The following is a 12,261-nucleotide window of genomic DNA, read 5'->3' on the forward strand; positions in this document are numbered from 1 at the left end:
AGCAGAACAGGCAAAAGTTGCAACCTCTGTTGGATGCCTAGCCGAAAAAATACCTGATGTAGCTTTGTAAACATACATACTTTTCAGGGGTTTTTTTTTTTTGTGTGTGAAAAATGTCAGAAAACCACGTATTATTTTTCTTTACATAATAATTTGCAGTACTTTGTGTTGGACTGGGCCGTTCTGTAGCATCTTTCTCCAAGGAGCCTGATTGAGGATCTGCAGGACAGCGTGGCCTTTGGGCTTTACACTAAAACACAACAAAACACAAACCCCCGAGGGGGGAGTGGACGACGATGACGTCACAGGATCCTCTCGAAGGTCAGAAAAACTTGCTCGACTTTCTGCGCAGCTCTAAAGAAAGTCAGAAAACAAAACTGGAGCGTTTATTTTTTTTTTTTTTATCAGCCTCCTTATCTCTCCTTATGCAACAGAGAACCAGCAGGTTATGAGAGGCACCTTGAACTCATATCTTCGATTTGCTGAGGTTGCGTCATGTGTCCCTTACGGCCTGACCGGGCCATAAGGGAACAGGTGATCTGGGGCTACTGTGACAGCTGTGTTTACACTGCGGCAGACAGACACTGTTTGAGAAATATCCACACCGATGACGTGTTTGTGGGGTCTTTATTTTTCCCCACATGTTTAACGATTGGTGAAAACCTGACCGGCGTTTCTTTGCCTACTTTTGAAATCTCCGATCTCCACTTTGGATCCATGCTCTCCCCCGACCCACTCCTCGCCTACCCCCCACCCACCCACCGTGTGATTCTGCAGCATCAGCAGGAAAAGACGGCCAGAAAACACGAGGACAGGGTGTGTTTGAGCTGTTGGGACACAGAGGCAAAAAAAAAAAAAAAAAGCTCGCACACAGCTGGGGCCCAACAGAGGAGGGGAGAAAACACACACTAGAAGTCTGGGAGTAAATGTGACACCAGCACGATAAGAGCCGTGGAGGCGACACTCCTACGCTGCTGTCCGGTTACAGGGCGCCAAAATGTATTCAACATACAAGTAATTATTTATACGGACCATGATTTGAATGGAACAGGAATATGTTGTGCACATCTGGAATTCTTTGTAAAACTTTATATTAGTTCAACATATTTTTATTTTTATTGTTTTATTGGCTCTAGTGGCCTTTCATTCAGTGAAGTGACAGGAAAGTGGGCAATGAGAGCAGAGGGAAGACATGTGGCAAAGGTCACCAGGCCGGGAATCGAACCTGCGGCGGCCGTATCGAAGACTAAGGCCTTCGTCTGTGGGTTGTGCTTAACACCACCGCAGCAACCCCTATTATTTTTAAATTTATGCTTATTTATGAAATTGTATGTTATTTGTGCTATTAATGCAGAAATGTACATTAATGTATGCAAAATGATTTAATAATATTCATGGATTTTATCAAAAGCAAAGAATGAATGTAAGATCTATTAATAAAATTTTACGTGTTGTAGCGGCAGTGAAATTAATTAAATTAATTTATTCAAAATTCTTTAAAATTTTTATTTAAGTACATAATTTAAAAAAAATCTAATTTATAAATCTGACCTTTTTTTTGTCATAACGTGATAAATGCATATGTCATTATTTTAGTAATAATATTTATATTTCCTGGTCCTTTGGCTGCAGTGAATCGTTCAAACAATAAATGCGGACCAATCCTATTGGTTGACCTGCACACTGACTTCACTTCAAACCAATCAGCTTCCACGGCAGCAGCATTAGCTCCGTCCACTGGGAACGGGAAAAGCTAAAACAACTTCACAATTCAATAACAATTACATTTAAAACATAAATCTCAATTGTTTCTGCTTCCTGGATTAATTACTCACACACTGAAGTCATACAGGAGTAAAAGCTAGCAAGCTTCTTTACCCTGCAGGGATCCCCAAGGCTCAACGTTTGGCCCACTGCTATTTTCATTTCATTTACGTTCTCTTTCAGACACTAACCAGTATTTGGTCAACAGTTATATGCCTGCCATCATGTGCAGCTGTGCTAGTCTTTTAAACCAGACCAGTGTGATGAAGCTATCTGCCTTGATCTACTGCCTCACTCTGATAAAAGGCTGATAACTTATCTGAACACCAGAAAAACAGAAACAATGATTAGAGCCCAGCCTGAAACATGCTCACACACATTCGCCAAGCAACTGGTTGCTTCTGTCCCTTCGCCAAGGCCGGCGCTCATAACCGGAGGGTAATTTTATTTACATGTATTCCTAAGAAAAACAGTTAAAGGTCCATTTATTAGGTCAAGTGTTTTAGAGTTTGTATTAAAATTACCTCTTGATAATATTTAACTTCTTATGCCTGTTCCTGTACTTCTTTTTTTCTTTTATAGTTTTATTGATTTGATTCACATATTTTATATTTTTATGTCCCGTAATTTGGATTCTTATGGTATCTCATCTCGAACAGCGTTTTATGACCGTTGTCGTGTTTGAAATATTAGCAGCGCAGCAACAATCACCGACAAAAGGGAGTTGTTCGTAATAATAACAGCGTACAGTGCAATTAGTGAGGTCATTCATTCTATAAAAACAGGTGTCAAAAATCTGGCTTTTATCCAAGGATGAAAATACAGCGTACTTATATTAAGAAGAATAGTGAAAAAAAATCGGAAACATATAATGAAACGCAGAAATTAATAGCCAAAATGACCTTAAATCCTTCAAAATGGAAACTAAAAGCAGTAGGATGTGGAAGAAAACAGAAAACTTTCACTCCAACGGAACAAAGAAGAGCTAAACTGATTAGACGGACCAAAGAACGTCTACAGTTGCTTGTAAAGACAGTAATTATTAGAACATGCCAGTGTGTAGTCAAGCTGTCGTTGACAAATCCCTGCAAAGTCCCGTTGGAGGAAAAAAAAAATGGCAGGTGAAGAGGACTTCAGGTAACGCAGCGAACCTGAACCAGCATCCGGCATCCTGACATAATTAATGTTAAGTAGTGTAGCCGGGGCATATTGTTTCACACTGAATGTGTGCTGCTGCGCCCTCTTCCTCTTGCCCATATATGGAAGATGCTGTGACAGAGCGCAGCTGGCTTGTTAGGGAGACAGGTGATCAGCATTTGCATTTAAAAGCAGGTAGATCGCTGAGATGATCAGATGCAGGCTGAGAACTTGTGCACAGGTATGTTTAACATCAATCATGGAGTGAGTTTAGAATTTGTCTGATTCTGCCACTGATTGTTGTAGGAAACGCACTTTAGAGAGTGACGTCAAGAGCAACATTTACTGGTTTCACTGTAGAAAAGGTAAGGGCCGTTTCTTATGATTTATCTGGCTGGTTAATGTTCTTGTCTAACTTGATTTCTTTTGTGTGTAGGTTGGCCTGCTACTGTTTCAGTTTTTGATTTGTTTTGATTTCAATTTACTTATTTTTAGAGGTTGTTGATTAAAAATAACTTTTCTTTTTTTTGGGGGTTTGTTTAGGGAAAGGGACTTTCTATTTTAGCCCGCTGACTTGTTTTAAACTGGGACCTATGCTGTCCCTGGGTCCTAGGCTGTTTTATTTAGATTGAGGAGACTAGTGGAAGGGGAGTTTCTTTGTTTCTTTTCCTTTGTATTCACTAGGGATTTTTGTGTGAGTGTGCTTTTGTTGGAACACTTAGGTGTATTTGGTTATACTTTTGTTTTCTTATTATTCCTCCCCCAAACAGTCAAATTTTTATCTAGTTTTTAATTATTCAGCTTTAAGGATCCCAGGGCCAGCATAGACTTCCACCTTTAGTGTGGTCATTTGGTATAATAAAATAAGTTGACTATTATTGCACATGAAACATTTGTGAATTCAATAAACTGTTTGTAATCTGCAGCAGTGCCTCTGTCCATTTTTACAAACTTACCTGAGTGATCTGGTAAAAAGAAGATCTAAAGCTGTACCCAAGGTCACAATCTGGCGTTGTTGGCAGGATTTTGTAAGGCACTGGCACATGCTTGCAGGGTTTGTTTCATTGAGTTGGATAGGGCTAGGTAGGAGTAGTTGACTTTCCCATTTTTTTTTTTTAACTGAAACAGTAGCAGGTTCAGCGGGGGACAGAGTCCAGTTGATCCGTGGTGGAACGCGAGAGGAACTCTGCGTTGTGGAGCCATGGAAGAGCAACTTCAGGAGCTGAAGGACATGATTCACCACCTTCGAGCGGAGAACCAAGAACTTAAGGAAAAGTTTATGACTGATCAAGACTCTTTACCATCTACCTCTAGTGGTGTGAGAGGGAACTGTCCCCAACCTGTCTCTGCAGCGGAAGTACCTGTAATGGAGCGGCTCTTTTACATCCCAAGGGAACGTAAATGTCCTGTTTTCAGAGGTAATGTTGGGATTGGGGTTATGGATTGGATAGAGGAGGTTCGATCCAGTGTACGGGCCAGACATCTATCTCCTCTAGACCAAGCCTATTTTGTATTTGATCACCTGGAAGGTGAAGCCAAGGAGGAGATTCGATATAGACCCCGGGCTGAAAGAGAGGACCCTGAACGCATTTTTGCCATTTTGCAAGAATTGTATGGTTGTGCTAAGTCTTATGTAACTTTGCAGGAAGATTTTTTTTCTAGAAGACAGGAGGAGGGTGAATCATTAAAGGAGTTTTCTCATGCACTGTTTTGTTTAATGGAAAAGATTACTGCCAATGCACCAAATGCTGTTGCTAATGATGCCGTGCTTTTGAGAGACCAGTTTGCTGAACATGTTCTTGATCCTACTTTACGTAGGGAACTGAAAAAGCTCATTAGAGAAAACCCAGAGTTTACACTTTTGGACATTAGGAAGGAAGCAATTAGGTGGGAACAGGAGGGACAACCAGCTGAAGTAAGAAAAAGAAGCTACTCTGTACCATCATATTGTGCATTACACAGATCCCAAAGTAGTAGCCCACATTTAGAGGTTGTTTCAAGGACTTCTGATTTGTCAGAAATAAAGGAAATGCTGTTAAAGCAACAGGAACAGATTAATCTGCTCTCTCAAAATGTATTGTTGCTGCAATCTACCTCAAGGTTTCCACCTCTGAACAGAACCACCCCTGTTATTTGCAGGCGCTGCCAGAAACCTGGTCATATAGCCAGAAACTGTAACCAACCGAGGGTGAATCCTGCCCCGCAGCATCCAACTCCACTGCAAGGAGAGGCTGCAACTGCTTATCAGCAGGCGGGAAACTAGCTCCTTCTGTTTTGCCGAGCCACAATTCAGAAGGGAGCAGTCATGGCTCAAATGGTCTTGAAAACAAATGCTCAGGGTCACCTTTGGTTGGCCAGTGTCCCACTGTACTGGTGAAAATGGGGGATGTTCCACTTAAGTGTCTTTTGGATACTGGTTCCATGGTAACAACAGTTACACAGAGTTTCTTTAACCAACATTGTCAGGGCCCTTTGCAAGCCTGCTCTTGGCTTGAGCTTCATGCAGCCAATGGGCTTAGCATCCCTTATGTTGGCTATTTTGAAACTGATGTAGAGGTGTTGGGCAGGGTGGTACCCAGACGTGGTGTTCTGGTTGTGAAGGACCCTGTGGAACATTCCCCTCAGTCTACAGTACCAGGTGTATTGGGTATGAATGTTATTAGAGAATGTTATAATGAGCTTTTTAAACAACATGGTGCTGCTTTGTTTGAGTTACCCACGATCAGTCAGGCTGGATCTTCATGGCACATGGCCTTTCAACATTGTCAAAGTGTTCCAGTACAAACTGTTTGCCCTAAAATGGGTATGGTCCGGTTAAGGGGTCGCAGGCCAGTTACTGTGCCCGCTGGTACTATAAGGGTTGTTGATGCTACCTGTTCTCAAGCGGCGTTTGACTCTATGGAATCTGGGCTTTTTGAACCACTTATCAATAAAAGTTGCCTCCCAGCAGGGGTGTTGGTGTCCCCAGCACTGGTGACGGTGGTTAGGGGGGTTACTCACATCCCTATTGTTAATGTAGGTCAGGTGGATGTGGTTCTTTATCCACGTACTCCAATAGGGACTTTAGGCCCTACTAACATTGTCAGTCTCCCAGGAGGTGTTACAGAAGTGGTTGGCCCAGTGCAAGCCACCATTTCTTCCCAGCTCAGTTCTGTTGTACCTTTGTCAGACCCATTATCAGCATTGGATTTGTCAGCTTTGACTTGCACAGAACAAGGGAAAGTTAGGTCTTTGTTAAGGAAATATGTGGATGTGTTCTCTGCTCATGAGGGTGATTTGGGTTGTACAGATCTGATAACCCATGAAATACCTTTGCTAGATGATGCTCCAGTACGTCAGAGGTTCAGGAGGATTCCTCCCTCAGAATATGAGGCTGTAAAGACCCACATTCGGCAGCTGTTGGATAGCCAGGTGATTCGTGAGAGCAGTAGCCCCTACGCCTCCCCAGTTGTAATTGTCAAGAAGAAGGATGGGAGTATACGCCTGTGTATTGATTATAGACAACTCAACAGTAAGACTCGCCGTGATGCCTTCCCTCTACCTAGAATAGAGGAGTCCTTGGATGCTCTGTCTGGGGCTGTATGGTTTTCCACGCTTGACCTAGCAAGTGGATATAATCAAGTGCCAGTGGCTGAACCTGATAGGATGAAGACTGCTTTCTGTACACCGTTTGGTTTGTTTGAATTTAATAGAATGCCATTTGGTCTGTGCAATGCCCCTAGTACATTTCAGCGATTAATGGAGCGAATGTTTGGGTCCCAACATTGTCAGTCTTTGTTGTTATATTTGGATGATGTTGTGGTTTTCTCTTCTTCAGTCGATGAACATCTGCAACGTTTGGAAGCTGTGCTAGACCGTTTGAAACGGGAGGGATTAAAAGTGAAGCTCGATAAATGTGCTTTCTTTAAAAAGGAGGTCAAATACCTTGGTCATGTTATTTCCAGCCATGGGGTGTCCACAGACCCAGATAAAATCTCTGCTGTAAAGGACTGGCCTCGTCCCACCACAGTTTCACAGCTGAGATCCTTCTTGGGGTTCGCCAGCTATTACAGACGATTTGTTGAAGGATTTGCCAAATTGGCAGCACCACTTCATCGACTGGTTGCCGAGATGCAGAAGATAAAAGGTCATCAGCGACAACAGCAGCTGGGCGCCCACTGGTCAGAAGACTGTGAACAGGGCTTCAGTCAGTTGAAAATCAGGTTGATTGATGCGCCTGTTTTGGCATATGCAAATTTTTCTTTGCCATTTATCCTTGAAATAGATGCCAGTTGCAGCGGCCTAGGGGCAGTGCTCTCTCAGGAGCAAGAAGGAAAGATCCGCCCCATTGCCTTCGCTAGCCGAGGACTCAGACCAACCGAAAGGAACATGTCCAACTATAGCTCCATGAAGTTAGAGTTCCTTGCACTAAAGTGGGCTATGACAGAGAAATTTAGAGACTATTTGCTGGGTCAGCAATGTATTGTATGGACTGATAATAATCCCCTCAGCCATTTAAATACAGCTAAATTGGGGGCAACTGAACAGCGTTGGGCAGCACAGTTGGCAGATTTTAACTTTTCTATCCGTTATAGATCCGGCCGGTCAAATGTGAATGCGGATGCCCTTTCAAGGAAGCCACCAACTGTAACAGAGGCTGACATTCCTCTGCCTGGGACCTTGGTTCCTTTGATGAAGCAGCCGAGCTGTCTAGATGTAACCCAACATGTGCTCCAAGCTGCAGTGTCTGTGTTCCCTGCTCATGCCCCTGAGGACATCATTGCACTCCAAGAAGCTGATCCTACTATAAGTGCTTTTCTAAAGTCATGGAGGGCACAGAGACGTCCAGATAAAGCAGAGAGGGCCAGTCTCTCCCCAAAGGTCCTTGAGCTGTTTCGACAGTGGAGCAAGGTGGTCCAGCTGAATGGCCTGTTGTATCGCCGTACACAACGTCCTGATGGGGGTGAGGATATTCATCAGTTGCTGCTGCCCGATTCCTTGAAGGAGGAGGTGATGAGACAGCTTCACCAAAGTCATGGACATCAGGGAGTGGAGCGCACCACTGAGCTCATTAGGGAACGGTGCTACTGGCCTATGATGCACAAGGAGATTAGAGACTGGTGCCAACAATGTGAACGTTGCACCTTGGCCAAAGCGACACGCCCCCAGGCACGGACGGCCATGGGCCATTTGTTGGCCTCAAGACCAAACCAAGTCTTGGCAATAGATTTCACCTTGCTGGAACAATCCCAAGATGGTAAGGAAAATGTTCTCATCATGACTGATGTGTTTTCCAAATTTACCCAGGCTGTAGCAACCAAAGACCAGAGAGCCTCTACTGTTGCTAAAGTTCTCGTACAGGACTGGTTCTACAAGTTTGGTGTCCCAGCAAGACTACACTCCGATCAGGGCCGGAATTTTGAAAGCGCATTGATCCACCAGTTGTGTGAGCTGTATGGAGTGCAGAAGACTCGTACCACCCCGTACCATCCTGAAGGTAACGGCCAATGTGAAAGATTTAATCGAACATTGCATGATTTGCTGCGAACTCTACCTATTGAGAAAAAGGGACAGTGGCCTCATTATTTGCCTCAAGTTCTGTATTCCTACAACACCACAGTCCATCAGTCCACGGGTGAGTCTCCCTACCTTTTGATGTTTGGCCAAGAGCCATGTTTACCTGTCGATTTTCTCCTTGGAAGGGTTCCAGAGATCCGGGAGGGGAGAGTGGAGGACTGGGTGCGAGAACATAGGCACCGACTCCAGGTTGCTTTTGATGGTGCTCGAGATCGCCTGAAACTGGCTGCTGACCGTCGCAAGGAGCGTCATGATGCTGGAGGTCTGACTAGTGAATTGTCTGAAAATGAATTGGTCTATGTTCAAGACCACAGTAGTAAAGGGAGGAGTAAGATCCAGGATGTATGGAATCCCATCATCCATACTGTGATTAAAGCTCCAACTCCTGGAGGTTCTGTGTACACTGTTGCACCCTTGGATAACCGTCAGAGGCTGAGGACAGTGCACCGTTTGATGTTGAAACCAGTCCCTGCGGGACTCTGGCCCCAAGAGCCTAAGAGAGGCAAGGACGTTTCCAACACTAGGGAAGAAGATGTGGACGAGGAGCTGGATTTTGTCTATGTTGTAACTCGATCAACGGGTGTGGAGGCATCGGCCTCTACGGTTCAGATGGCTGAAAATCAATGTACTCCTCCTGTCCTCCCTCCATCTGCCCCTACAGTTGCTCTTGAAGAGACCAGAGAAAGTTTGGGTCCCCTCCGAAGGACAACAAGGAAAACGGCTGGTTATCATTCAAACCCCCATCACCTTCCAGAGAGGCCAAGAGGTAGGGCAGAAGGGGCTACAGTCTCTCAGATCACTAGTGCTGGTAGCAGTGTGGCTGACATTTTTCGACCATGGTGTTAGAAAATCTGTATATTGACGGGCCGTCAACATAAAAAGCTGGGGTAGATTGTAGCCGGGGCATATTGTTTCACACTGAATGTGTGCTGCTGCGCCCTCTTCCTCTTGCCCATATATGGAAGATGCTGTGACAGAGCGCAGCTGGCTTGTTAGGGAGACAGGTGATCAGCATTTGCATTTAAAAGCAGGTAGATCGCTGAGATGATCAGATGCAGGCTGAGAACTTGTGCACAGGTATGTTTAACATCAATCATGGAGTGAGTTTAGAATTTGTCTGATTCTGCCACTGATTGTTGTAGGAAACGCACTTTAGAGAGTGACGTCAAGAGCAACATTTACTGGTTTCACTGTAGAAAAGGTAAGGGCCGTTTCTTATGATTTATCTGGCTGGTTAATGTTCTTGTCTAACTTGATTTCTTTTGTGTGTAGGTTGGCCTGCTACTGTTTCAGTTTTTGATTTGTTTTGATTTCAATTTACTTATTTTTAGAGGTTGTTGATTAAAAATAACTTTTCTTTTTTTTGGGGGTTTGTTTAGGGAAAGGGACTTTCTATTTTAGCCCGCTGACTTGTTTTAAACTGGGACCTATGCTGTCCCTGGGTCCTAGGCTGTTTTATTTAGATTGAGGAGACTAGTGGAAGGGGAGTTTCTTTGTTTCTTTTCCTTTGTATTCACTAGGGATTTTTGTGTGAGTGTGCTTTTGTTGGAACACTTAGGTGTATTTGGTTATACTTTTGTTTTCTTATTATTCCTCCCCCAAACAGTCAAATTTTTATCTAGTTTTTAATTATTCAGCTTTAAGGATCCCAGGGCCAGCATAGACTTCCACCTTTAGTGTGGTCATTTGGTATAATAAAATAAGTTGACTATTATTGCACATGAAACATTTGTGAATTCAATAAACTGTTTGTAATCTGCAGCAGTGCCTCTGTCCATTTTTACAAACTTACCTGAGTGATCTGGTAAAAAGAAGATCTAAAGCTGTACCCAAGGTCACAGTAGCATCAATCTGTTGGAAAACATGTTGTTTATGAGAAACAGTATTTATAATGAGCTAAATATTAGTTCAGATGAGTTAAACCTACAAACATTTCTACGGTAGATGCTTGATTTTTGCGCAGAAATGAAAGTAAACACTGTCTCCAGCAGCCTTTTTCATTTGGAGTAGTGTTCCCAATCTATTTACATGCATGTCCATAAAAAGCTAAAGTAGAAACCGTGAGCTTTATTCACATAAATACAGCTAATATTTAGATCTTAACCACCTGTCTGTGAAAGCAGCTTTAGAAATGAATGACTCGTTCATTCCTTCAGTTGTTTTTTTTTATTTTTTTATTTTTTTATGTGGACTGTGGCCCTTTTGGGTCTCCATACTAACAGGGCATGTGTTCAGGCAAATCCAGGCACCTCTTTAAACTGGGTTGGGTTTCTAAAATCGAGCACAACGATGTTTATAAACACTTTTTTTTAAAGGTCAGAGAGGGTGGGAACCCACGCCACGCCACGCAGACTAACTCGTCTAGTCAAGCTGTAATGGTTTTCAAATAATCCCTTCTCGTTACCCCAAAACACCAATGAAACATGTCCCCGCAGAGCGCCTCTGCAGCCACTGCCACGTTTCTCCTCATCCACCATCCCAGTGCATGAGACGCGGGGTCTCGGTGAGCGTGTGTGCGGCTTACTTTTGCACTGCAGCTCCACCATGGCCTGGAACCACTCGTCCTGGTCCTCCTCGTTCTCCGCGGCCACGGCGAAGCTCTCCGCCCGGGTGTACAGCACGATCATGTGCTTGTTCTTGGAGTCGGCCCGCTTGTTGATGTTGAAGCACGTCTCCAGCGCCACCGCCTTCTTCGGGACGGGGGCCTTGCCGCGGAACTTCTTCTCGCTCTCGTAGTACTCCAGGCGGGCCGGACCGCGCTCCGAGGCGGCGCGCAGCACGAAGTAGCGCCGGTGCATGGACTTCTGCTTGCGGAGGTAGCCGCTCTTGCGCACGTCCTCGTTGCCGTGCAGCTCGCCCGCTTGGCCCTCCATTGAGTTTGGTTTCCACCGAGGAAAACAACAACAACAAAAAAAAGAGGAAGAAAAAAAAACTAAACAAACAAACAAAAAAAAAAGAAAAGAAGAAAGCGAGATGGTCAGCTGGAATTGGTTTTCCCCTGCAACTTTCAGCGAGATGATTCAAACATGCTCCCCGGTCCGCTGACCCCGCTCCTCCACATCAACACAGCAGGCATGTGCGCGAGGAGAGCTAGAGGTCGGTCCGGACGGCTGCTGCGAGTCTGGACCCGGGTCTGTTTGTTGGCGTCTGTTGTTTTGGAAGGGGGAGCTTGTTTTCTCTCCAAGGGACGGAGCAGCGCAAGTTTTCCACGTGCGGCGCAGCTTTTACGCGGGGCTCCCCCCCCCCCTCCTCCTCCGCCTCCCTTCTCTCCTCCACTACTACCGCTACTACTATACTACTATTAGCGTTTCCCAGAGCTGTCTGTGCGGGTTAATCCCATTTACTGCACATCACAGCGTACCGAGCCCAGGCGTCTGTCCCCCCACCCCCGGCCCTGCTCAGCTCGGCTCTCTGGCGGCTGGAAGTGCGAAGCGGAGCTGCTACCGTGGAGCGGCACAGTCGCTCACTTTGAGAGGAGTCCGTGACCGAGCCGATTCGACGTGCCGGCTCATCTCCGCGAACGTTCTACTTCGTTCCTAATGTCACGAAACGGAAAAATATCCCATCACAACCTTATCTCGGGGATATACAGTTCGAATATCATTTTTTTTAAAATCGTTTAATTTTAGTAATTTGACTCAAAAGTCAAAATTCATATCATCTAATTACACAATATTTCAAGCATTTTCTAGAATGTAGTTCAGCTCATAGAAGAGCGTTTTGGACTTGTGTGGGTAACTGTTTTTTGTTGAGGCGCTGCATGTTTGCACTATTATTCCCTCTGGTTTTAATGCTATGCAGCTA

The 12,261-nt window shown here is 44.6% G+C and overlaps 1 protein-coding gene across 1 annotated transcript in view; it reads right to left on the reverse strand.

The window, feature by feature from the left end:
* Nucleotides 1-11,931, reverse strand: part of LOC106934130 (insulin receptor substrate 1-B) — a 63,060-nt gene extending 51,129 nt beyond the window's left edge. Inside the window, exon 1 of the mRNA XM_015013840.2 lies at nucleotides 10,982-11,931. Coding sequence (XP_014869326.1) covers nucleotides 10,982-11,330 — 349 coding nt within the window. The 5' untranslated portion in view covers nucleotides 11,331-11,931. The remainder of the gene's footprint in view (nucleotides 1-10,981) is intronic.
* Between the last annotated feature and the right edge of the window lie 330 nt (nucleotides 11,932-12,261).

This window comes from Poecilia mexicana, unplaced genomic scaffold, assembly GCF_051168715.1.
Source record: "Poecilia mexicana isolate PSO_F unplaced genomic scaffold, ASM5116871v1 scaffold_18, whole genome shotgun sequence".
In the NCBI taxonomy this organism is placed as follows: domain Eukaryota; kingdom Metazoa; phylum Chordata; class Actinopteri; order Cyprinodontiformes; family Poeciliidae; genus Poecilia; species Poecilia mexicana.